At 40.4% G+C, this 23,341-nt stretch overlaps 1 protein-coding gene across 1 annotated transcript in view; it reads right to left on the reverse strand.

Annotated features, from left to right (window-relative positions):
* plcb1 (phospholipase C beta 1) overlaps window positions 1-23,341 on the reverse strand; it is a gene marked incomplete at both ends in the record, with an annotated part of 146,587 nt that continues 123,246 nt past the window's right edge. Inside the window, 7 exons of the mRNA XM_079833982.1 lie at window positions 1-201; window positions 12,893-12,979; window positions 13,064-13,121; window positions 19,077-19,166; window positions 19,254-19,330; window positions 21,673-21,853; window positions 21,947-22,166. Of these exons, the coding sequence (XP_079690108.1) occupies window positions 1-201; window positions 12,893-12,979; window positions 13,064-13,121; window positions 19,077-19,166; window positions 19,254-19,330; window positions 21,673-21,853; window positions 21,947-22,166 (914 nt within the window). The remainder of the gene's footprint in view (window positions 202-12,892; window positions 12,980-13,063; window positions 13,122-19,076; window positions 19,167-19,253; window positions 19,331-21,672; window positions 21,854-21,946; window positions 22,167-23,341) is intronic.

Consider the following 23,341-nt stretch of genomic DNA (forward strand, 5'->3'; position numbering starts at 1 on the left):
TCAGTCTTTCTTCTCCTCTTCTGTGTCCTCTTCAGATTGTGCGCCCTTCTGCATGAGTTTCTCCAGCGTGGCGGAAGAGGGAAGAACTTCCTGCTCTACATCCTCAGTCTTTCTCTTGGTGCTCTCCTGCACAAACTCCTGGATCTCCAATGGAAGCCGCCGGAATTTGTCCTGGTATTCCTGATCCAGGTCGTTCTGAAGCTGTGAACACAGGTCAAAATATTACAGTCTACAGGAAGTCAAAACCATTACCATGATCATTAGTGCACATTATTCTATTTTAAAAAAGGCTAAGAATGTTATTATTTGGTTCCCAGAACGTTTCCCAGAATTTTAGTCTTTGTTTCCCAGAACATTCCCAGAATGTTAGCCTTTGGTTCCCAGAATGTTAGTTCCCAGAGAGTTCCCAAAATATTAGTTTTTGGTTCTCAAAACGTTCCCAGAATGTTAGTCTTTGGTTCTCAGAGCATTCCCAGAATGTTAGTCCTTGTTTCCCAGAACGTTCCCAGAATGTTAGTCTTTGTTTCCCAGAATGTTAGTTTTTAGTTCCCAGAATGTTAGTCTTTGCTTCCCAGAATGTTAGTCTTTGTTTCCCAGAACGTTCCCAGAATGTTAGTCTTTGTTTCCCAGAACGTTCCCAGAATGTTCTCGGAATGTTAGTTTTTAAGTTCCCAGAATGTTAGTTTTTGGTTCCCAGAATGTTCCCAGAATGTTAGTTTTTGGTTCGCAGAATGTTAATTCTCAGAACGTTCCCAGAATGTTAGTTTTTGGTTTCCCAGAACATTCTCAGAATGGTAGTTCTTGGTTCCCAGAACGTTCCCAGAATTTTAGTCTTTGTTTCCCAGAACATTCCTAAAATGTTAGTCTTTGTTTCCCAGAATGTTAGTTCTTGGTTCCCAGAATTTTAGTCTTTGTTTCCCAGAACATTCCTAGAATGTTAGTCTTTGTTTCCCAGAATGTTAGTTCTTGATTCCCAGAACATTCCCATAATATTATTTATTAGTTCCCATAACGTTCCCAGAATGTTAGTTATTAGTTCCCAGAACGTTCCCAGAATGTTAGTTTTTGGTTCCCAGAACATTCCCAGAATGTTAGTTTTTGGTTCCCAGAACATTCTCAGAATGTTAGTTCTTGGTTCCCAGAATGCTAGTTCTCTTTCATAGGTTCACTCGACGCTGCGTCACTTTAATGACGTAATGGGACGCCCTCTGGGTGTGCCGATTGTCTGAATCCCTTATAGAATCACGCCAATTGATTGGCTGATGGCGTGCACGTCGCCCCACCTGACGTAGTCACCTATATTAGCGCATGCGCGCCATCTGCTCCTCAGATTTCTCTGCCTTCACGAAGCGGCCATTTCATGCCCTTCGGTTCTCGATTTTTCTGGCCCAAAATTCTAGGATTCAGTCGATATTTACCTCAGCACTTCAGCGACCGCAGATTGTGGAACTTTGTTCTCCTTGTGGTGAAGTGCTATGGAATTCCGACGTTGCCCACCGCCGTGCACTCGCTTCATCGCGATCGACGATCCCCACAGTAAGTGTGTTAAATGTCTGGGATTTCCTCACGCACGCGACGCGGTTCAGGGGTTCTCTAACTATATATACTGCGATAACCTCCTTCTCAAAACCCTCCGCTCGAGGCTCGCGGTTTTTGAGAGGGAGTCATCCGTTTTTCCCCGTCGCGCTCCCGAGGCCGCGCAGGCCTCTCTTGGATCCGCGACCTGGGGTTCGGATGTAGAGCTCGAGGATGTGGAGTGCGAGCAGACGGGCCTCGCCCTTTCTCTCCCTCTCTCCCCCGAGCACGTGCGCGGTACTCCGCCTGTGGAATACTCGCATGATTATCTCTATCCCAGCCCGGAGGCACGCGATGCGGTTTCCTTCGGGCTGGAGGATGTCATTTTCACTGCAGCATCCGACTCCGAGGATTTCGGTGCTGCAAATACTGACGACGCTCTCCCGCCAAGCGGCCAGGAAGCGCGGCCATCAGCGGCATATGACGAGCTCGTGGATGTACTCGCGCGCGCTACACAGAAGCTCGCGATCGAGTGGCCGGATGAACCCCGCAAAGCTCAATCTTCTCGGTTGGATGAGAGATTCCTCAGCGGCCCTAATTCTAGGCCTCCGCGGAGGAAGCTACCATTCTTCAGTGATCTACACAGTGAGATTTCCAGATCCTGGAAGCAGCCGTTCTCAGCCCGCCTAACTAACGCGGCAGCCGCTGATTTCACCAACCTCGTGGGTTTTGAGGAACAGGGCTATTCCGCGATTCCCGCGGTTGAGGACACGCTGGCCACTCACCTCGCGCCATCTTCAGCTCCCTCGTGGAAGTCCCGCCCCCTTCTTCCCACTAAGCCGTGTAGGACCACTTCTGCCCTCATTGGCAAATCCTACATGCGGCTGGTCAAGCTGGCATGGCCCTTCATACTATGGCCATTCTCCAGGCCTATCAAGCAGATGTATTGAAGGAAATGGACGAGGGCACCGGTTTGACACCGGAAGCAGTGAAGGAGCTTCGCAAAGCCACGGATTTGGCGTTACAGGCTACTAAACACACAGCTCACGCTGTAGGACGCTCTATGACGGGCGCGGTGGCGGCGGAGCGCCACCTATGACTCAAACTCACTGAGATTCGCGATATGGAAAAAGTTTTCCTTATGGACGCTCCGATTTCTCAGTCCGGATTGTTTGGGGAGGCGGTTAATACTGTGGTTGAGAAGTTCAGATCTGCAAAATCCCAGTCTGCCGCTCTTAAGCAGTTCATGCCGAGGAGAGCGAGGGACGCTCCTTCCCCCTCCCCCTCTCAGTCCAGAGATCGCCCCTCTTTCAGAAGGGAGTTTACCGCCAGGAGGAGCGACCAGAGTCATCCTCCACCCACCACGGTCTGGGGAGCTCGCGGTCGTCCATTTCCCCGTCAACGTCCTCACAGACGCATCGACCCAAAGCGGCCCAGCAAACCTTCTGCTTCAGCCACTTCGAGTCGCTCCTGACCCTCTGGTCAGAAAAAGGGGAGCTGCACTTCACGACCGGGGCTGGGTCAGACCGCGCAAGCGTTTCTGCCCGCCCCCCACCAGCTCTCCCTATCCAGCTCTGTCATTTCCGCCGCCCAGCGCGCTTCGGAATACAGAACCGACTCTATCCTCGCCTTTTCCGGCGCTGAAGGAAGGAGACGCTGTTTGCTTTCTCCCCTCACGTCTGATTGGCTCACCATCCGCCGCTCGTCCAGACGGAGACACATCCGGTCTTCTCCGGGAACCAGAGCGGCCCAGCCTTCCACTGCCTACTCCGCACCAGGACGCCACGTGCCCTCCTCTGCGGATGGCCACAACCCCCTCAGAGGTCCAGCTCGACACCCTGTCTCAGGTATGTCCACCGCACCTCATCATACCTCCCACTTTGTCAAATTTCTTCCACGAGTGGAAGTTTTTGCCAGGGATATCATCCTGGGTCCTCCGCACGATTCAGTCAGGCTACACGCTTCAGTTCTGTCGCAACCCTCCTCGCTTCGACGGGGTCGCTCAAACGGTAGTAAACAGCGCCTCTCAGGCTTCTGCACTAAAACAAGAGCTCTCTTCTTTCCTCCTAAAGGGGGCAATAGAGGAAGTTCCAGCAACAGAGGAGAAATGTGGCTTCTTCAGCCGTTATTTCCTTGTTTCAGAAGAAAGACGGCGGTCTGCGTCCCATCCTGGACCTCCGCCGCCTGAACTTCACCCTCTACAAAGGGAAGTTCAAGATGCTAACGCTAAAGACTATCTTGTCTCAGATACGTGCGGATGACTGGTTTGTCACTATAGACCTGAGAGATGCTTACTTCCATATTCAGGTTGTCAGACGACACAGGAAGTTTCTCAGGTTCGCCTTCAAAGGGAAGGCTTATCAATACAAAGTCCTTCCCTTCGGCCTTGCCCTGGCACCAAGGACGTTCACGAAGTGTATGGATGCTGCTCTGGCCCCGCTGAGGCTCCAGGGCATCCGTATTCTCAATTACCTGGACGACTGGCTCATTCTGGCCCACTCCAGGGAGTTAGCCTGTCATCACAGAGATGTCGTTCTTCGACACGTTCAATCTCTTGGCTTGAGAGTGAACACCGACAAGAGCGTTCTTACTCCGGCTCAGCAGACCACCTTCTTAGGTGTTTGTCTGGATTCCGTTCCGATGCAGGCCCGTTTGGCCCCTGCTCGGATTTCCAGTATCACAACATGCTTGGTCCACTTCAGGCTAGGCCATCATGTTTCTGTGGGTACGTGTCGCAGGCTCCTGGGTCTCATGGCCGCAGCTTCCCCGGTGCTTCCCCTGGGACTGCTCCATATGAGGCCCTTCCTCTGGTGGATTAAACGCTCAGGGGCTCGGTCAAAAGGATCGGCCCTTCGCCTATTGAAGGTGTCACGCGGTTGCTTTCGTGCCCTATCAATGTGGCGAGACCCTCTTTTTCTTCAGAAAGGGGTCAAGATGGGGGCTGTTTTCCGTCGCCAAATGGTTACGACGGACGCCTCTCTTACCGGCTGGAGTGCGGTATTCGAGGGCAGACCGGCTATGGGGATCTGAGAGGGGGAAGTTCTCTCCTGGCACATAAATTGCCTGGAGTTGAGAGCGGTATCCCTGGCCCTTCAGCATTTTCTCCCCTCACTCAGGGGGCATCATGTCACTGTCAGGACCGACAACATGGCAGTGTCTCACGTAAATCGCCAGGGAGGATCACGGTTGCGCACCCTGGACAGGCATACACGCCGACTCCTCCTGTGGTCTCAGGACAAGTTTTTGTCCCTGAGAGCAGTCCATGTACCCGGAGTCTTAAACCTCGCTGCAGATTATCTGTCGAGACAGAAGCTCCGGTCGGGGGAATGGATGCTGAACCCTCAAACTGTGTCACAGATTTGGGAGATGTTCGGGAAAGCGGAAGTGGACCTCTTTGCCTCGAAGGAGTCGTCCCAGTGTCGGCTCTGGTTTTCTCTGAGATCTCTGGACCCGTTGGGGATAGATGCGTTCGCGCATCCATGGCCCAATCTGAAACTCTATGCGTTCCCGCCCATCAAGCTGATTCCGGCGGTTCTGTACAGAGTAAGGGAGAGTGGGGCCAGCCTCCTGCTGGTGGCTCCACACTGGCCATCCCAGACTTGGTTCTCGGAGATGGTTCTCCTCCTGGACTCCTCCCCATGGGAGATACCGGTCAGGAAGGACCTTTTGACACAACTTCAGGGCAGGATTTGGCACCCTCACCCGGAGATTTGGAAGTTGTGGGTATGGCCCATCAAGGGCCAACGACACTAAACGCTGGTCTTTCTGCGGACGTTCAGGAGATCATTGCTAATGCGAGAGCCCCCTCCACAAGGAAGCTCTATTCCTCCAAGTGGAGGGTCTTTGAGTCGTGGTGCTCGACTCATGCAGTAGATCCAGTTAACTGCCCGATTGGTTCAGTTCTGGAGTTCCTGCAGGAGAAGTTTGCTGCTGGAGCAGCGGCCACCACCCTTCGGGTCTATGTCGCAGCTATAGCTGCCGGTAGGGAGTCGGACTAAATCCCTCTAGGCAAGCATAGACTGGTTTCATCTTTCATGCGAGGGGTTAGGCGCCTGAGACCAGCACGCTCCCCTGGTATTCCCTCTTGGGACCTCTCCGTGGTCCTTGAAGGGCTAACTTTGGCTCCATTTGAGCCTTTGGAGTCAGCTCCTGAGCGAATTCTGACTCTCAAAGTTGCTCTTTTGTTAGCTCTGTCTTCTTTGAAACGAGTGGGCGATCTACAGGCTCTCTATTTTGCCCCTGGCCTAGTCAAGGTTACCTTAAGACCTAGGCCGGGTTATGTGCCCAAAGTTTTGTCCACGTCATTTCGCTCTCAGGTTATTACTCTTCACTCCTTTCACCCCCCTCCGTTTGGCTCGGAGGAAGACGAGAAACTTAATTTGCTCTGCCCAGTTCGAGCGTTGAAGTGTTATGTTGACCGTTCCGACGGTTGGAGGAAATCTAACCAGCTGTTGGTGTGCTTCGGTGCTGGCCGCCGCGGGCTTGCCGCTTCGAAGCAAAGGGTTTCCCATTGGGTGACAGAGGCTATTTCCTTAGCTTATGAGGTGCGTGGTTTACCTTCACCTCTTGATATTAGAGCGCATTCTACCAGAGATGTGGCTTCCTCTCAAGCACTTTTTAGAGGGGCTCTTTTGGAGGATATTTGTGTGGCGGCAGGTTGGTCCTCTCCGCACACTTTTGTGAGATTCTATAGTTTGGATCTCGACATGGCTCCGGGTTCGCATGTCCTGTCTGCTTAACCTAGTCATGCAGGTTATCTGGTGTTATTTGAGCCAGATACGGCAGCGCTTTAGCTTGGCGTGTTTGGTATATCGTTCCCATTACGTCATTAAAGTGACGCAGCGTCGAGTGAACCTATGAAAGAGAACGTCTCAGGTTACTTGCGTAACCTATGTTCTCTGAGTAGGGAACGAGACGCTGCGTACGCTGCCATGCTCCTTGCGCTGCCGACAGACCTTCCTTTTCGGCAGAGAAATCTGAGGAGCAGATGGCGCGCGCGCTAATATAGGTGACTACATCAGGTGGGGCGACGTGCGCGCCATCAGCCAATCAATTGGCGTGATTCTATAAGGGCTTCAGACAATCGGCACACCCAGAGGGCGTCCCATTACGTCATTAAAGTGACGCAGCGTCTCGTTCCCTACTCAGAGAACATAGGTTACGCAAGTAACCTGAGACGTTCTTGGTTCCCAGAACATTCCCGGAATGTTTGGTTTTGGTTCCCAGAACGTTCTTTAAGGGTTGTTTTTGTTTAGCCAGGAAAGATTTCTTAACGGAAATGGAACACGTTATGATTGATCTAATTTCTATATTTTATTACATGCTGTATTTAACTCATTTCAGAGCTCTGTATAGGTCATTACACATTTTTTGGTTCCCAGAATGTTCCCAGAATGTTAGTTTTTGATTCCCAGAACATTCCCAGAATGTTAGTCTTTGGTTCTCAGAACGTTCCCAGAATGTTAGTTTTTGGTTCCCAGAATGTTCCCAGAATGTTAGTTTTTGGTTCTCAGAAAGATTTCTTAACGGAAATGCAACACGTTATGATTGATCTAATTTCTATATTTTATTACATGCTGTATTTAACTCATTTCAGAGCTCTGTATAGGTCATTACACATTTTTTGGTTCCCAGAATGTTAGTTCTTGGTTCCCAGAATGTTAGTTTTTGGTTCCCAGAACATTCCCAGAATGTTAGTTTTTGGTTCCCAGAACATTCCCAGAATGTTAGTTCTTGGTTCCCAGAATGTAAGTTTTTGGTTCCCAGAGCATTCCCAGAATGTTAGCCTTTGGTTCTCAGAACGTTCCCAGAATGTTCGTTTTTGGTTCCCAGAATGTTAGTTTTTGGTTCCCAGAACATTCCCAGAATGTTAGTTCTTGGTTCCAAGAACGTTCCCAGAATTTTAGTCTTTGTTTCCCAGAACATTCCCAGAATGTTAGTTCTTGGTTCCCAGAACGTTCCCAGAATGTTAGTCTTTGTTTCCCAGAACATTCCTAGAATGTTAGTCTTTGTTTCCCAGAAAGTTAGTTCTTAGTTCCCAGAATGATAGTTTTTGGTTCCCAGAACATTCCCAGAATGTTAGTTCTTGGTTCCTAGAACGTTCCCAGAATTTTAGTCTTTGTTTCCCAGAATGTTAGTTCTTGATTCCCAGAACATTCCCAGACTATTAGTTACTAGTTCCCAGAACGTTCCCAAAATGTTAGTTATTAGTTCCCAGAAAGTTCCCAGAATGTTAGTTTTTGGTTCCCAGAACATTCCTAGCATGTTAGTTCTTGGTTCCCAGAATTTTAGTCTTTGTTTCCCAGTACATTCCTAGAATGTTAGTCTTTGTTTCCCAGAATGTTAGTTCTTGATTCCCAGAACATTCCCAGAATATTAGTTATTAGTTCCCAGAACGTTCCCAGAATGTTAGTTATTAGTTCCCAGAATGTTAGTTTTTGGTTCCCAGAACATTCCCAGAAGGTTAGTTTTTGGTTCCCAGAACATTCCCAGAATGTTATTTCTTGGTTCCCAGAACGTTCCCAGAATTTGAGTCTTTGTTTCCCAGAACATTCTTAGAATGTTAGTCTTTGTTTCCCAGAATGTTAGTTCTTGATTCCCAGAACATTCCCAGAATATTAGTTATTAGTTCCCAGAATGTTCCCAGAATGTTCCCAGAATATTAGTTATTAGTTCCCAGAACGTTCCCAGAATGTTAGTTTTTGGTTCTCAGAACATTACCAGAATGTTAGTTTTTGGTTCCCAGAACACTCCCAGAATGTTAGTTCTTAATGTTCCCAGAATGCTAGTTCTTGGTTCCCAGAACGTTCCCGAAATGTTTGGTTTTGGTTCCCAGAACGTTCTTTAAGGGTTGTTTTTGTTTGGCCAGGAAAGATTTCTTAACGGAAATACAACACGTTTTGATTGATCTAATTTCTACATTTTATTAAATGCGGTATTTAACTAATTTCAGAGCTCTGTATAGGTCATTACACAGTTTTTGGTTCCCAGAATGTTAGTTTTTGGTTCCCAGAATGTTAGTTCGCAGAACATTCCCAGAATGTTAGTTTTTGGTTCCCAGAACATTCCCAGAATGTTAGTCTTTTTAGACTAACAATGTTATTCTCAGAACGTTCACTGAATGTTAGTTCTTGGTTCCCAGAATGTTCCCAGAATGTTAGTCTTTGTTTCCCAGAATGTTAGTTCTTGGTTCCCAGAATGTTAGTTTTTGGTTCCCAGAACATTCCCAGAATGTTAGTTCTTGGTTCCCAGAACGTTCCCAGAATTTTTGTTTTTGTTTCCCAGAACATTCTTAAAATGTTAGTTCTTGATTCCCAGAACATTCCCAGAATATTAGTTATAAACGTTCCCAGAACGTTCCCAGAATGTTAGTTATTAGTTCCCAGAACGTTACCAGAATGTTAGTTTTTGGTTCCCAGAACATTACCAGAATGTTAGTTTTTAGTTCCCAGAACACCCCCAGAATGTTAGTTCTTGGTTCCAAGAACGTTCCCAGAATATTAGTTATTAGTTCCCAGAACGTTTCCAGAATGTTAGTTATTAGTTCCCAGAATGTTAGTTTTTGGTTCCCAGAACATTCCCGGAAAGTTTGGTTTTGGTTCCCAGAACGTTCTTTAAGGGTTGTTTTTGTTTGGCCAGGAAAGATTTCTTAACGGAAATGCCAAACGTTATGATTGATCTAATTTCTACATTTTATTAAATGCTGTATTTAACTCATTTCAGAGCTCTGTATAGGTCATTACACAAAAACATCTGCAACATTAAAAAAAAAAGTAATAACCTAAAATGAACAAGTAGGAAACGTTCTGTATAAGTTACTGGGAGTTCTGGGAATTCATTATGTTATGGTTGCAAAAACATAAAACCTATAAACAATGTTCCTTGAACGTTATTATTTCGTTCTCAAAACACAAACAGGAACCAAATACTAAAGTTTGGGGAACGTTCTGTGTTTGCTGGGAAGTTTGTCTTCATAATCGTTCAAAACTTCCTCTGCCTTTCTTTATCAATAGTTTGATGTGCTTCGAAGACAAACACATTTTTGTTTGAAATATAATACATTGATATTTATTATAAATTTGAAATAAATATAATGATACATTTAAAATAAATAATAATAATTATCATGATTAACAAAATGCAGAAATGTCTATGAAAAAGCATGCTTTATTAAAGGTCAGAGACAGAGAGAGAGGAAAATGGTACTGAAAAAATCCATTCATATATTGAAATATCATTTAATAATGACCTTAAATTTATTATAAATGTAACAATAAAAAAAAAAAAAACTGGATTTCAGGAAAAAGTTTAATTGAAAGAACAAAGAATAATGATATGAACCCTGTAAGCCTCATCATTGTAAACGTGCAATACCGATAAACTGCAAACTGTCTGCTCAGTGAGTGAATGTCTGTCCGCTGCGAGCGCATGGACGGGGCAGTGATGGGGCAGTGATGGGGCAGTAATGGGGCAGTAATGGGGCAGTAATGGGGCAGTAATGTGTCATGGCACAGTATTGACAGATCCGGGTCAATATTCACTAATGCAGCAGATCCAGGCGATCCGTGCCACAGCGCTCAGGAATGACATGAGGATATTTCACCACACTCCTTTATAGATAACAATGCACTCGTATATGCACATAAAGCACTGAATTCTGAAAGTTTTTGCTTCCCAGAGAGAGTCTTGACTTTATGTAAAATGATTGGTTGGTTCAGAAGTGAGTGACAGTTCATAAGCCAATCAGAGAGCTGCGATCCGGGCTGTTTCCGCATCAGAATCCAGTCAGTTCTACTGCTGTGCTGAAGCACATTTGATTGTAAGGACTTTCAAAGGTGAACTATTTCTTAGTACTCATACGTCTACTCTATCATATTTGATATGCAAATTTATAAGGCCTCTTTACTAAAGTCCTCCTCTCATATGATGGATAGTTTACACTCTTTTAGTGTTATTGTACAAACGTGTCTTTTTGCTGTGAAATCGGCGCTGGATGGATGGATGGATAAATGGACAGGTGGATAGATAGATAGATAGATAGATAGATAGATAGATAGATAGATAGATAGATAGATAGATAGATAGATAGATAGATAGATAGATAGATAGATAGATAGATAGATAGATAGATGATAGATAGATAGATAGATAGATAGATAGATAGATAGATAGATAGATAGATAGATAGATAGATAGATAGATAGATAGATAGATAGATAGATAGATAGATAGATAGATAGATAGATAGATGGGTGGTGGATGAATGAACGGGTGGATAGATAGATAGATAGATAGATAGATAGATAGATAGATAGATAGATAGATAGATAGATAGATAGATAGATAGATAGATAGATAGATAGATAGATAGATAGATAGATAGATAGATAGATAGATAGATAGATAGATAGATAGATAGATAGATAGATAGATAGATAGATAGATAGATAGATAGATAGATAGATAGATAGATAGATAGATAGATAGATATATAGATAGATAGATAGATAGATAGATAGATAGATAGATAGATAGATAGATAGATAGATAGATAGATAGATAGATAGATAGATAGATAGGTGGTGGATGAATGGACGGGTGGATAGATAGATAGATAGATAGATAGATAGATAGATAGATAGATAGATAGATAGATAGATAGATAGATAGATAGATAGATAGATAGATAGATAGATAGATAGATAGATAGATAGATAGATAGATAGATAGATAGATAGATAGATAGATAGATAGATAGATAGATAGATGGGTGGTGGATGAATGGACGGGTGGATAGATAGATAGATAGATAGATAGATAGATAGATAGATAGATAGATAGATAGATAGATAGATAGATAGATAGATAGATAGATAGATAGATAGATAGATAGATAGATAGATAGATAGATAGATAGATAGATAGATAGATAGATAGATAGATAGATAGATTTTTTCTTGACTCCCTGCTTGCTGGACTCCTGAAAATACTGAAATGGAATTAATTAACTGGTCTCTCAGCACGATTGACAAGATTTTCTCACTGAGGAAGGGTGCTCCGGGAGAACCCACCTGCCCGGACGGGACCTTCCCCGCGGGCTACATGCGGGACGCCTGGAACAGCTGGCAAGTCCTGTGCCTGGAAGTCCTGTCCGTGGAGGATATTGAGGATTTATTCATAATTGGCATTATGATAGTGGGGTTCCTATTTCTCGGCCTTGGGATTGCCCTGACCTATCGGAAAATTGGTAAGACAGCTGCCAGTAAATTCACCAAGCCGCTGTCTGTGGAAATTAAAGAGTGCTTCGTGGATGTGTGTGACCGACTGAAGGTATTAGATCAAAGAGTGACATTGATTGAGGAGCTGTATCGTAACATCTCAGCCCGGACTGCGGAGACGCAGGGAAGAGTGGGCTCCATCGGGGGTCAGGCTAGTGAACTGCTACGCAGTATGTCTGGTCTGACCATGAAATTGGATGAAATGTCCAGGTCCTTTCATGAACCGGACGCTCGCCACTGACGCTGAGGATCAGAACGGATTGATTGATTATGGTCTGGAAAATTACCGAAGATCAGCTAAATGGATTAAGATATTTTCCCTCATCCCAACGTCCAGCTTGTCCCTATCTCTCGGTTGGGAGGTCAGCTTGACAGCTGGGTCCTGCTATCTTGCTTTCGTTCCCTGTGCACGGCCATATCTCCTTTCAAGGACAAGCCACAGAACTGAACTTTGAAAACATCTTAAGTTATGGCTAACATTCTCACACAACACAGGAAGCTTCAAGACTGGCATCATACACACCTCACCCCATCCCTGCCCCCATCCAACCGTCTGCCTCCCCTTTCCTCCTTCCTATCTCCCTTACTATTCCCAACAAAAAATACCATCACGTGACCACGTGTACTGTGTGTACTATGTATGTAATGTTTGCATGTATGCTTAGCAATCTGCATTTCTTTATTTCTGGAAAGCGTGTGGCGGCGCTTTAAATAGCTGCGGCTCGGAGGCTTGCTCCAAACTTCATTTCGTTGCATTGTACTTGTACATGTGTAATGACAATAAACGTGAATCTCATCTCATAGATGAGAGACAGACAGACAGACAGACAGACAGACAGACAGACAGACAGACAGACAGACAGACAGACAGACAGACAGACAGACAGACAGATAGATAGATAGATAGATAGATAGATAGATAGATAGATAGATAGATAGATAGATAGATAGATAGATAGATAGATAGAAGGTCTTCCAGATAGATAGATCTTCATTTATCTGACACTAAACTCTAAATGACATCAGTCTTAAAGCAAGCGCTCTAGTGGTGTACCATGGTATGAAAACACGGCATTACTAGAGTACCATACAACTCTTACCTTGGGTTTCTCGTCTAATATCTGTTGCAGAATGCTTTTATGGGTTTCAACAAGCTTCTCGTGTCTTTTAGTCTGAGCGTCTTCCAGCTAGAGAAGAAAAAGACAAACAGTGTCAAGAATCATATTTATTCTCATTTATGAAGATGATGATAAATGGGGAAACTCCTTTACCCTCTTAATGTGCTGCACCACCTCGTTCACATAAGAGCGGTTGATTTCCAGTTTCTCCCTAAAATCAGAGGAAGAGGGAGAGAGAGAGAGAGAGAGAGAGAGAGATAGAGAGAGAGAGAGAGAGAGAGAGAGAGAGAGAGAGAGAGTGAGTTATGGTTCATGTGCTGCGTTTATCAGTGTTTTATTGCCCTCTGGAGGCCAGTTTTATATAGAATAATACAATTCTTTTCAATGCTTTAATTGCCTCCCTAAACATGAATGAAAATAGCCCTTTTTGTCTCCAAATCGATTCATGATTAGTTCAGAGTAAGTGAACATCTCCAGGGTCAATGATATCAGCATCTTTAAGTATTTTAATACTAAGTATGCTTAATTCCCCTCACAGAATCTCCTGAATGAAACTGTAGGACATTTCACTCATTTGGCACAGATTTAATATAAGCACTGGATTCATGGTAAAGTCAATATAAAGTCATATTTTTTATAGTTATATTACAACAAGTATACTTTGTAAATCGAAGCGATCTGGTTGTTGTATTCGTGTCACGTGAGTCTATAGACCCTTTTCACAGACTGTGATGACGCGTTTAACGGTCATCAATATCGTAAGTCCTGCAACGTTTTTTGTATTATCATTAAAAAATATTTATATGTACATTTATAACACTAATGCTTTGTATTTTATTACTTTTGCATAAAATTACAATAAAAAAGTTACCGCTGCTGTGAGGGTGTTTAGTAATAGCGTCTATGTGATGGTAAAAATGAACATATTTCTCTCTTTTCACTGCCGTTATCAATCTCACTCTATTTTTTCCCTCTTTTTGAAAGTTGTGAAATCACTACTGTGGTGTTTTTCTTTTGCTATGTGAGCAAATGGGCACACAGAAAAATATTTAAAGTATTCTCTCATTCACAGCTATAATATTTAACCCAACTATGACGACTTCCGCTCTGAGAAACACGGAAATGTGAAAAGGGTCTTGAAAAAGAGTATTGCAGCCAATCACAGGCATTTCTGATGAAAATAATGACCAATCAGAGGAGTTACCGGTAGTGAGAATCTGCTCGGCAAAGCTCAAAATACTAAACAAGTTTGTTTAGTGCAAGTTTACTAAGTTTTACACGTGCACAAATCCTCTCATTAACTGTGCGTTCACACCGGACGCGAATGTTTAGTCAATGCAAAGACGCGATTTGAGCGTTTGACACGTGATTCGCGTGAATGCCGTATATTCGCGCCGCGTTAACCAATCAGGAGCTTGCTCTAGTAGTGACAACAATGATGAGAAAATCTGGTTTATATTAATCATACATTAATATCTGGTTCAGACAATATGATTATCACTGTGATAACATTAAATGACATGAAACACAACCCAGTCTCTTTTTGTTAAATGCAAGTTTATGTGTGATCAACAGTGTTGGGCACGTTACTTTAAAAAAGTAATTAGTTATAGTTACTAGTTACTTCTTACAAATAGTAACTGAGTTAGTACCTGAGTTACGTCATTATAAAAGTAACTAATTACCAGGGAAAGTAACTACTGTGTTACTTTTATTTATTTTTTCAAATGTTCAAATATCACAAATATCAAAATCACTACTATAGTTTAAATATTGTGTAAATAGTATCAGTACTTCTTTACTACTCCTCTGGTAGTGGAGCTCACGTTATCACCTGGGTTTTTTTTAGCCACTAATGTTGTGGCTGTGATGATGTGAGGCTTCATTAGATTAGAATTACTGGCCACCGACGTGGAGAGACTCTTTCTTCCTGGGCATAAGCTGCACGTTACATAAAATTTCTTACCTTTCACCTCAACGAGGGAAAAGTAGCGCTTATACTTCCAGTTTGCGAAAACTACCTGAAGTCGTTGGACTGCCATCGCTGACTGTGCATATGCGTGTGCGTCATAGGTGTGTGTGTGTGTGTGTGTGTGTGTGTGTGTGAACTCAACCTATCAACCTCAACCTTGTCTCCCACCCACCAATCATCATCAGTTATGTGTAGCACCCAACCCACCCCCCAACACGCATGGCTGGGGCGCGCACACACACACACACACACACACACACACACACACACACACACACACACACACACACACACACACACACACACACACACACACACACACACACACACACACACACACACACACACACACGCACGTTGCAGGTCCGACTGACAGAGAGCCTGTTGGGATGAAAAACGCTTCAGTGAGCTCAATTATAGTAACGCTGCATTTTTTTTCTCAGTAACGCTAATGGCGTTGTAACGGAAGAAACAGTAATTCGTTTGATTACTCGTTACTGAAAAAAGTAATTCCGTTAGTAACGCCGTTTATCTATAACGCCGTTATTCCCAACACTGGTGATCAATAATACAAGTAATAAGCTATACATGAAATAAAGCAAACAATTCAGTCAAACATTTTAAGTCAGTGCTAGTCGGCTACAACGGTAACATACAGTTATAGCCTAAAAATAAAAAAGTAATGAAACTTCACTTTGCCCTCAGCCTAAATGATTTGCCAGGGAACAAATTATAGGTCCATGAGACCAAAGATCGTCTGTTACATCAACACAAGACGAATTATAGCTGGAGACGCCACAGAGACATCAGAGCCAGCGGCAGATGGCAGAAGGACTGGCTGAGGAAAGGCTGCTCTCGCCGGGGTTAATGAACGCCGCTGATCCACTGGATCTCACAACTCCAAAAACACCAGATAATATGTTCAAATAGGCGCTCTTTTTATAAATAAACCACAGATTTGAGCTTTAAACAACTACATTATCGCCTGAAAAAGTCTTAAAACTATGTTTTGTCACACATGAACAGTAGATTTTAACAAAAAAAGAAGTGTAAACACAGCCCATGTCAGCCATTTCTCAACGAGACGAGCCGCTGGCAGATATGGAAAGCCAAGAGGGCCAAAAACACATGAATTTTAACACGTATTTAACGCGTACAATATGTGTGAATTACACGTAAAATACACGCTGATTTGTCAAGTGTAAACAACACGTATTTAACACGTTAAATACACGTGAAATACATATTAAAATTCACGTGTTTTTGGCCCTCTTGGCTTTCCATAGGCAGAAGCCCCTCCCATGACACGAATTCATGTCTGTTGTGAAGTGAATGTCACGCGCGAATGAAGCGAGTAAACTCAAAATGTTCAAGCGTCTAACTTTTTATTCCCGTCATTCGCGTCCGGTGTGAACGCACCATTACAAAGAAAGCGGACACGATGTAAATAAAAGATTGATTGTGAAGTTTAGTCAGCATTCATGGATTAAAACAAGAGTTAACACTGAACCGACTGACAGCTTCAGTGATTATAAATGAAGCAAAGTTTTTTTCTCCATTATGGTCACCTGATGGAGATTTGGTCACCTTTGGCTTTGCTCAGTTGGGGACACTAAATATTCAACTATATTATTGACCAGCTCATTCAAATATATTTTAGAGGATAATATATATATTTTGCATATGGACAAATACTAGAATATGTGACCCTGGAGCACAAATGTCAAATGTGTCAAACCAGTCCTGCGTCTCACGGGTTTATTTGTGGCAATAGCAAACAATACATTGTATGGGTCAAAATTATCCATTTTTCTTTTATGCTAAATATCTTAATCTTAATATATTAAGGAAAGATCATGTTCCATGAAGATATTTTGTAAATTTCCTACTGTAAATATATCAAAAATGTATTATTAGTAGTAATATTCATTGCTATGGACTTCATTTGGACAACTTTAAAGGAGATTTTCTCAATATTTCGATTTTTTTGCACCCTCAGATTCCAGATTTTTTCTAATATTTATTCAGCTTTCAGATTGACTGGTTGTGTGGTCTGTGGTCACATTTATGTTTTATTATGAACCTTTAGCATGAAAACCAAAGTTTCAATGATTAAAAGTGTGTGCATCGACTTTTTGGGACATAGGTCAGAAATTATGTTGATTTATTTTTTTTAGGTGCGCTATTGTCATAAATTAATCTATTACTGTTTCTACATAGTTTGTATAAAAACTGTGGTAAAATATCTAATTAGGAGTCTTAGACCTTTCCAACAATATATAGCTTGTCATGATTGGCTTTGGCTTTGCTCAGTTGGGGACAGTAAATATTCAACTATATTACTGATCAGCTCATTTCAATTATCATAAAGTCATAATTAAGAGATAAAATGTTGAAAATATGTTTTTAAAAGTCCTCATTATTAGATAAAAAGTCAAAAATATGGCACGCTAAGTCATTGTGAGATGAACAGTTGAGATAAGGACTTTAACATTTTTGGATTTAACCCTCTGAACCCTGAGCTGTTTTCTGAGCCCTGGAGGTGTTTTGACATGTTGTTGTCTCATTTTTGAAGTCCATAAAGGTGCATCTATCCATCATATAACTGCTCCACACGGCTCCAGGGGTTAATAAAGGCCTTCTAAAGCGAAGTGATGCATTTGTGTGAGAAAAATATCCATATTTAAAACTGTATAGACTAGAATAACTATCTTCTGGCGGTCAGCGGTACGCGAGTCGACTTGCGCTAAAAGAGTGACCCCTGACCCCTGATGCGATGTACATGAGCATCTCAAGCTTTGACGCCTCTCGTAGACACTGGGCAACAAACTCAAGCCCCTCTTCTCTGATCTCCAAATCATTCCCCCTTTCTCTTTAAAAAGTCTCGTTTTAGACTCTAATTCATGACTGGTGTTTTGTTTTGCTCTATCCTCTGTGCTTCTGTGTTCATCAATACGCATGCGTCAAGGGTTCAAGGGTCAGGGGTTACTCTTTCGCCCGTAAATCGATGCGTACCGCTGAGCGCCGGAAGTTAGTTATTTTAGTCTATAAAGTTTTAAATATGGATATTTTTCTTACACAAATGCATCACATCGCTTCAGAAGGCCTTTATTAACCCCCCGGAGCCTTGTGGAGCAGTTATATGATGGATAGATGCACTTTTATGGACTTCAAAAATGACCCAACAATCACTGCCATTATAAAGCGTGGAAGAGTCAGGACATTTTAAATATAACTCAGACTGTGTTCGTCTGAAAGGAGAATGTCATATACACCTAGGATGACTTGAGGGCGAGTAAATCATGGGCTAATTTTTATTTTTGGGTGAACTATCCCTTTAAATCATCTCCACTGCGCATGGCTAAAACAACAGCTCACTGAGACGATACAGAGAGACCAGACATCATAATGTTCTCACGCTGTTCTTCTGACACCATCACTTTATTAGCAAAATATCTCAGCACTTACTGGAGGGTCAAGGTCGCACTCTATCGCCACTAAATGTCTGGTCTAAAGCGCTACGGAAACACGCTCACAGAAAGCCACGTCTCAGTTAGCGCGTGAATATTGAATTAAGCTCTGTTTCACGTCTTCTTGCACTTGAACGGATCCAAAATTATTTCAAAAAATGACATCTCATTGAGCTCATGTTAAAATGCCCAACTTTACAGCAGAAGAACACATGTTTACAGTCTGGGACAAATTGTGGTTTTGGTCTGTATGGCTAATTTTGGCCTTCATGACGACTGTGAGGGGGGTGAATATTTGTGACGTGATCACTAACAGACAGCAGACAAACAACAATCCACCTGTCACTCAAAGTGGCCACGCCCTTAATTATACAGAACTTTAAGGCTTTATATAATGTTAACAAATGAGTTATAAATAAATTCACCCCCTCACAGTCGTCATGAAGGGCAAAATTAGCCGTATAGACCAAAACCACAATTTGTCCCAGACTGTAAACATGTGTTCTTCTGCTGTAAAGTTGGGCATTTTAACATGAGCTCAATGAGATTCTGCTCTTTCTGGAGTCTGTCTCTAGTGGCCAGTCCATGAACTGCAGTTTAAGTCACTTCCGTATCGGCTTCAAGAGAAACTGTGGGAGGAGCCGCTTGGTGTGGACGCGTCGAGTATAAACCAAGCTTTATTTCAAACAAAACACACATTTTATACACACAGATGAACTCTTACTCTTCTGTCAAGTGCTTCTCCTTTGATTTGGCTTCATTGATCTTCTCTTGTCTCTTCTTGTCCATTTTCTTCTTCAGTTCTTTCTTTTCTCTGTAAACACAGACGGGACAGCGAGGGTGACTCTACATGACCTTCTGAATTATTAAAGGACACGTGTGACGTTCGTAACGGACTCACTTCTCACACAGCTCCTTGATTTTCTTCATTTGGTTGCTTTGACTCTCCTCAGCGATGCCGGTCAGCTTCTCGATGACCTGTGAACACAGCAAAACTCCCATCAGCCTTTCTGACCCCTTCATTAAAACAACATCACACAACGCTTTCCTACAGCTGATCACCCGAAATGAGGAAATCATTTACTATGATAGTTTGCTATTGTTTGGGCCTTTTGGCATTATTTTCTGCATATGTGTAATATTACAGATAGAAAAGATATATAAATATCTTTAGAAATGTCCACCTCATTCAACTTTAACGGTTCTAAAGAGTCAGTAATCATTTAAAAGAGTCATTTAACGATTTCAAAGAGTCATTTTGCAAGAGTCATTAACGGTTTCAAAGAGTCATTTGTAATCATTTAAGAGTCATTAACGGTTTCAAAGAGTCATTTGTAATCATTTGCAAGAATCCTTTAATGGTTTTTAAAGAGTCATTTGTAATCATTTAAGAGTCATTTAACGATTTCAAAGAGTCATTTGTAATCATTTGCAAGAGTCATTTAATGGTTTTTAAAGAGTCATTTGTAATCATTTAAGAGTCATTTAACGATTTCAAAGAGTCATTTGTAATCATTTGCAAGAGTCATTTAATGGTTTTTAAAGAGTCATTTGTAATCATTTAAGAGTCATTTAACGATTTCAAAGAGTCATTTTGCAAGAGTCATTAACGGTTTCAAAGAGTCATTTGTAATTATTTAAAAGAGTCATTTAATGGTTTTAAAGAGTCATTTGTAATCATTTAAGAGCCATTTAACGATTTCAAAGAGTCATTTGTAATCATTTGCAAGAATCGTTTAATGGTTTTTAAAGAGTCATTTTGCAAGAGTCATTAACGGTTTCAAAGAGTCATTTGTAATCATTTAAAAGAGTCATTTAACGATTTCAAAGAGTCATTTGTAATCATTTAAGAGTCAGTTAACGATTTCAAAGAGTCATTTTGCAAGAGTCATTAACGGTTTCAAAGAGTCATTTGTAATCATTTGCAAGAATCCTTTAATGGTTTTTAAAGAGTCATTTGTAATCATTTAAGAGTCATTACGATTTCAAAGAGTCATTTGTAATCATTTGCAAGAATCATTTAATGGTTTTTAAAGATTCATTTGTAATCATTTAAGAGTCATTTAACGATTTCAAAGAGTCATTTTGCAAGAGTCATTAACGGTTTCAAAGAGTCATTTGTAATCATTTAAAAGAGTCATTTAATGGTTTTAAAGAGTCATTTGTAATCATTTAAGAGTCATTTAACGGTTTTAAAGAGTCATTTTGTAATCATTTAAAAGAGTCATTTAACGGTTTCAAAGAGTCATTTAACGGTTTTAAAGAATCATTTGTAATCATTTAAAAAGAGTCATTTAACGGTTTTAAAGAGTCATTTTGTAATCATTTAAAAAGAGTCATTTAACGGTTTTAAAGAGTCATTTTTAATAATTTAAAAGAGTTCATTTAAAAGAGTCATTTAACGGTTTCAAAGAGTCATTAGTAATCATTTAAAAGAGTCATTTAACGGTTTTAAGGAGTTTTAAGGAGTCATTTGTAATAATTTAAAGAGTCATTAAACGGTTTAAAGATTAATTTGTAATAATTTAAAAAGAGTAATTTAACGGTTTTAAAGAGTCATTTAATGGTTTTAAAGAGTCATTTGTAATCGTTGTCATTTAACGGTTTTAAAGACTCATTTGTAATCATTTAAAAAGAGTCATTTAACGGTTTTAAAGAGTCATTTTTAATAATTTAAAAGAGTTCATTTAAAAGAGTCATTTAACGGTTTCAAAGAGTCATTAGTAATCATTTAAAAGAGTCATTTAACGGTTTTAAGGAGTTTTAAGGAGTCATTTGTAATAATTTAAAGAGTCATTAAACGGTTTAAAGATTAATTTGTAATAATTTAAAAAGAGTAATTTAACGGTTTTAAAGAGTCATTTAATGGTTTTAAAGAGTCATTTGTAATCGTTGTCATTTAACGGTTTTAAAGACTCATTTGTAATCATTTAAACGAGTCATTTATCGTATTAAAGAGTCATTTAACGGTTTCAAATAGTCATTTGTAATCATTTAAAAGAGTAATTTAACAGTTTCAAAGAGTCATTTGTTCTCATTTAAAAGAGTCATTTAACGGTTTCAAAGAGTCATTAGTAATCATTTAAAAGAGTCATTTAACGGTTTCAAAGAGTCATTAGTAATCATTTAAAAGAGCCATTTAACGGGTTTAAAGACTCATTTGTAATCATTTAAACGAGTCATTTATCGTATTAAAGAGTAATTTAACGGTTTCAAAGAGTCATTTGTAATCATTTAAAAGAGTAATTTAACGGTTTCAAAGAGTCATTTGCTAATGAATCAACACAGTCCTTTGTTTGAGTCCTGGATTCCCGCCTCACCTGTTTAATGTGTTCTTTCTTCAGGTACTTCTCGCTGTAATACTGCTCCTGACGGAGATTCAGTAGCTGTTGTTGCTGCTGCTCTTTGAGTTCAGACAGTTTCTGTCCGCTGTCCTGATCCAGACCCGCCAGCTCCTGCTCGAAGAACGAGGGTCCGTGTTCAGGACTGGACGACAGACACCTGACGGCAGACGCCAGCCTGTGAGACGTTGGTTCACCTGATGATTGGCCACACAATCCCACACAGTAAGTGGATCAGAGGACGTCTACCTACCTCTTCTTACCGTCTCGTTTTGCAGACTTCAGCAGGACGGCCCGTTTGCGGAGGAAGTCGTGCTGGATCTCGTTGTATTTGGCCGTGTGCTCCTTGATCATCTCCGTGGTCTTCTTGTGGTGTTTCTTCACCAGGTCCTTCATCTCCTTATAGTGCCGCCTCTGCTCTCGAACGAAGCCCTTCTGCTGTTTGAGCTCCTCCACGCTCTGCGCCTCCATATCTGAGGCACACACAGTCAGACGGTTTATGGCCTGCAAAATTACTTCTTCATATTCCGCCTCCATATTTTATGAAGCTTTTCTGAAGCTCATGCCGACGGATTCTCTAAAGCTGTACATCAGAAGAGTTTAAATCATTTATAGTGAACCTTCAAATGATTTAAACTCTACAGATACCTCATAAAACTCAAGATTATTTCATTTCGCAAATAACATAAGCAAAATAAAAAAATAGAGATAGATATTATTCATATAAACAATGTAATATATATAATAATATTTTTTATATAATATTTATATTAACTATATTAATATTATGTTTATATATAACATTTTTTGTATTATTTTATGTTAATATATTTTAATTATTTTTTTAAATAACCTGCAATTGTTTATTCTATTATTTATGTTTACAAAAAAAATCATTATATATTCATATTAATAATTTAATATGTATAATATTATTTATATCATATTGATATTGCATTTAGTGTATTTTATGTTAATATATTTTAATTATTTTTGGAAATAACCTGCAATTGTTTATTATATTATTTATGTTTACAAAAACAAAATTATTATATATTTATGTTAATATTTTAATGTATTTATATCATATTTATATTGCATTTAGTGTTTTATTTTATGTTAATACATTTTTATCATTATAACCTGCTATTGTTTATTATATTATTTATGTTGACAAAAACTAAATTATTATATATTTATGTTAATAATATAATTAAAAATATAATAATAGTATAATATTATTTATATAATATTTATATTACATTTAGTGTATTATTTCATGTTAATATATTTTAATTATTTTTTAAATAACCTCCTATTGTTTAGTCTATTTTTTATGTTTACAAAAACAAAATCATTATAAATATTAATATTAATAATTGAATTTGCATAATATTATTTATATATTTATATTACATTTAGTGTATTACTTTATGTTAATATATTGTAATTATTTTTTAAATAATGTATTCAATAATTTAAGTTTACAAAACCAAAATTATTATAAATATTAATAATTTAATGTATGATATTATTAATATAATATTTATATTGCATATACTGTATTATTTTATGTTAATACATTTTTAAATAGCCTGCAATTGTTTATTCTATTATTTATGTTTACAAAAACAAAATCATTATAAAT

Source organism: Gobio gobio (assembly GCF_949357685.1).
Source record: "Gobio gobio genome assembly, chromosome: 13".
Classification (NCBI taxonomy): domain Eukaryota; kingdom Metazoa; phylum Chordata; class Actinopteri; order Cypriniformes; family Gobionidae; genus Gobio; species Gobio gobio.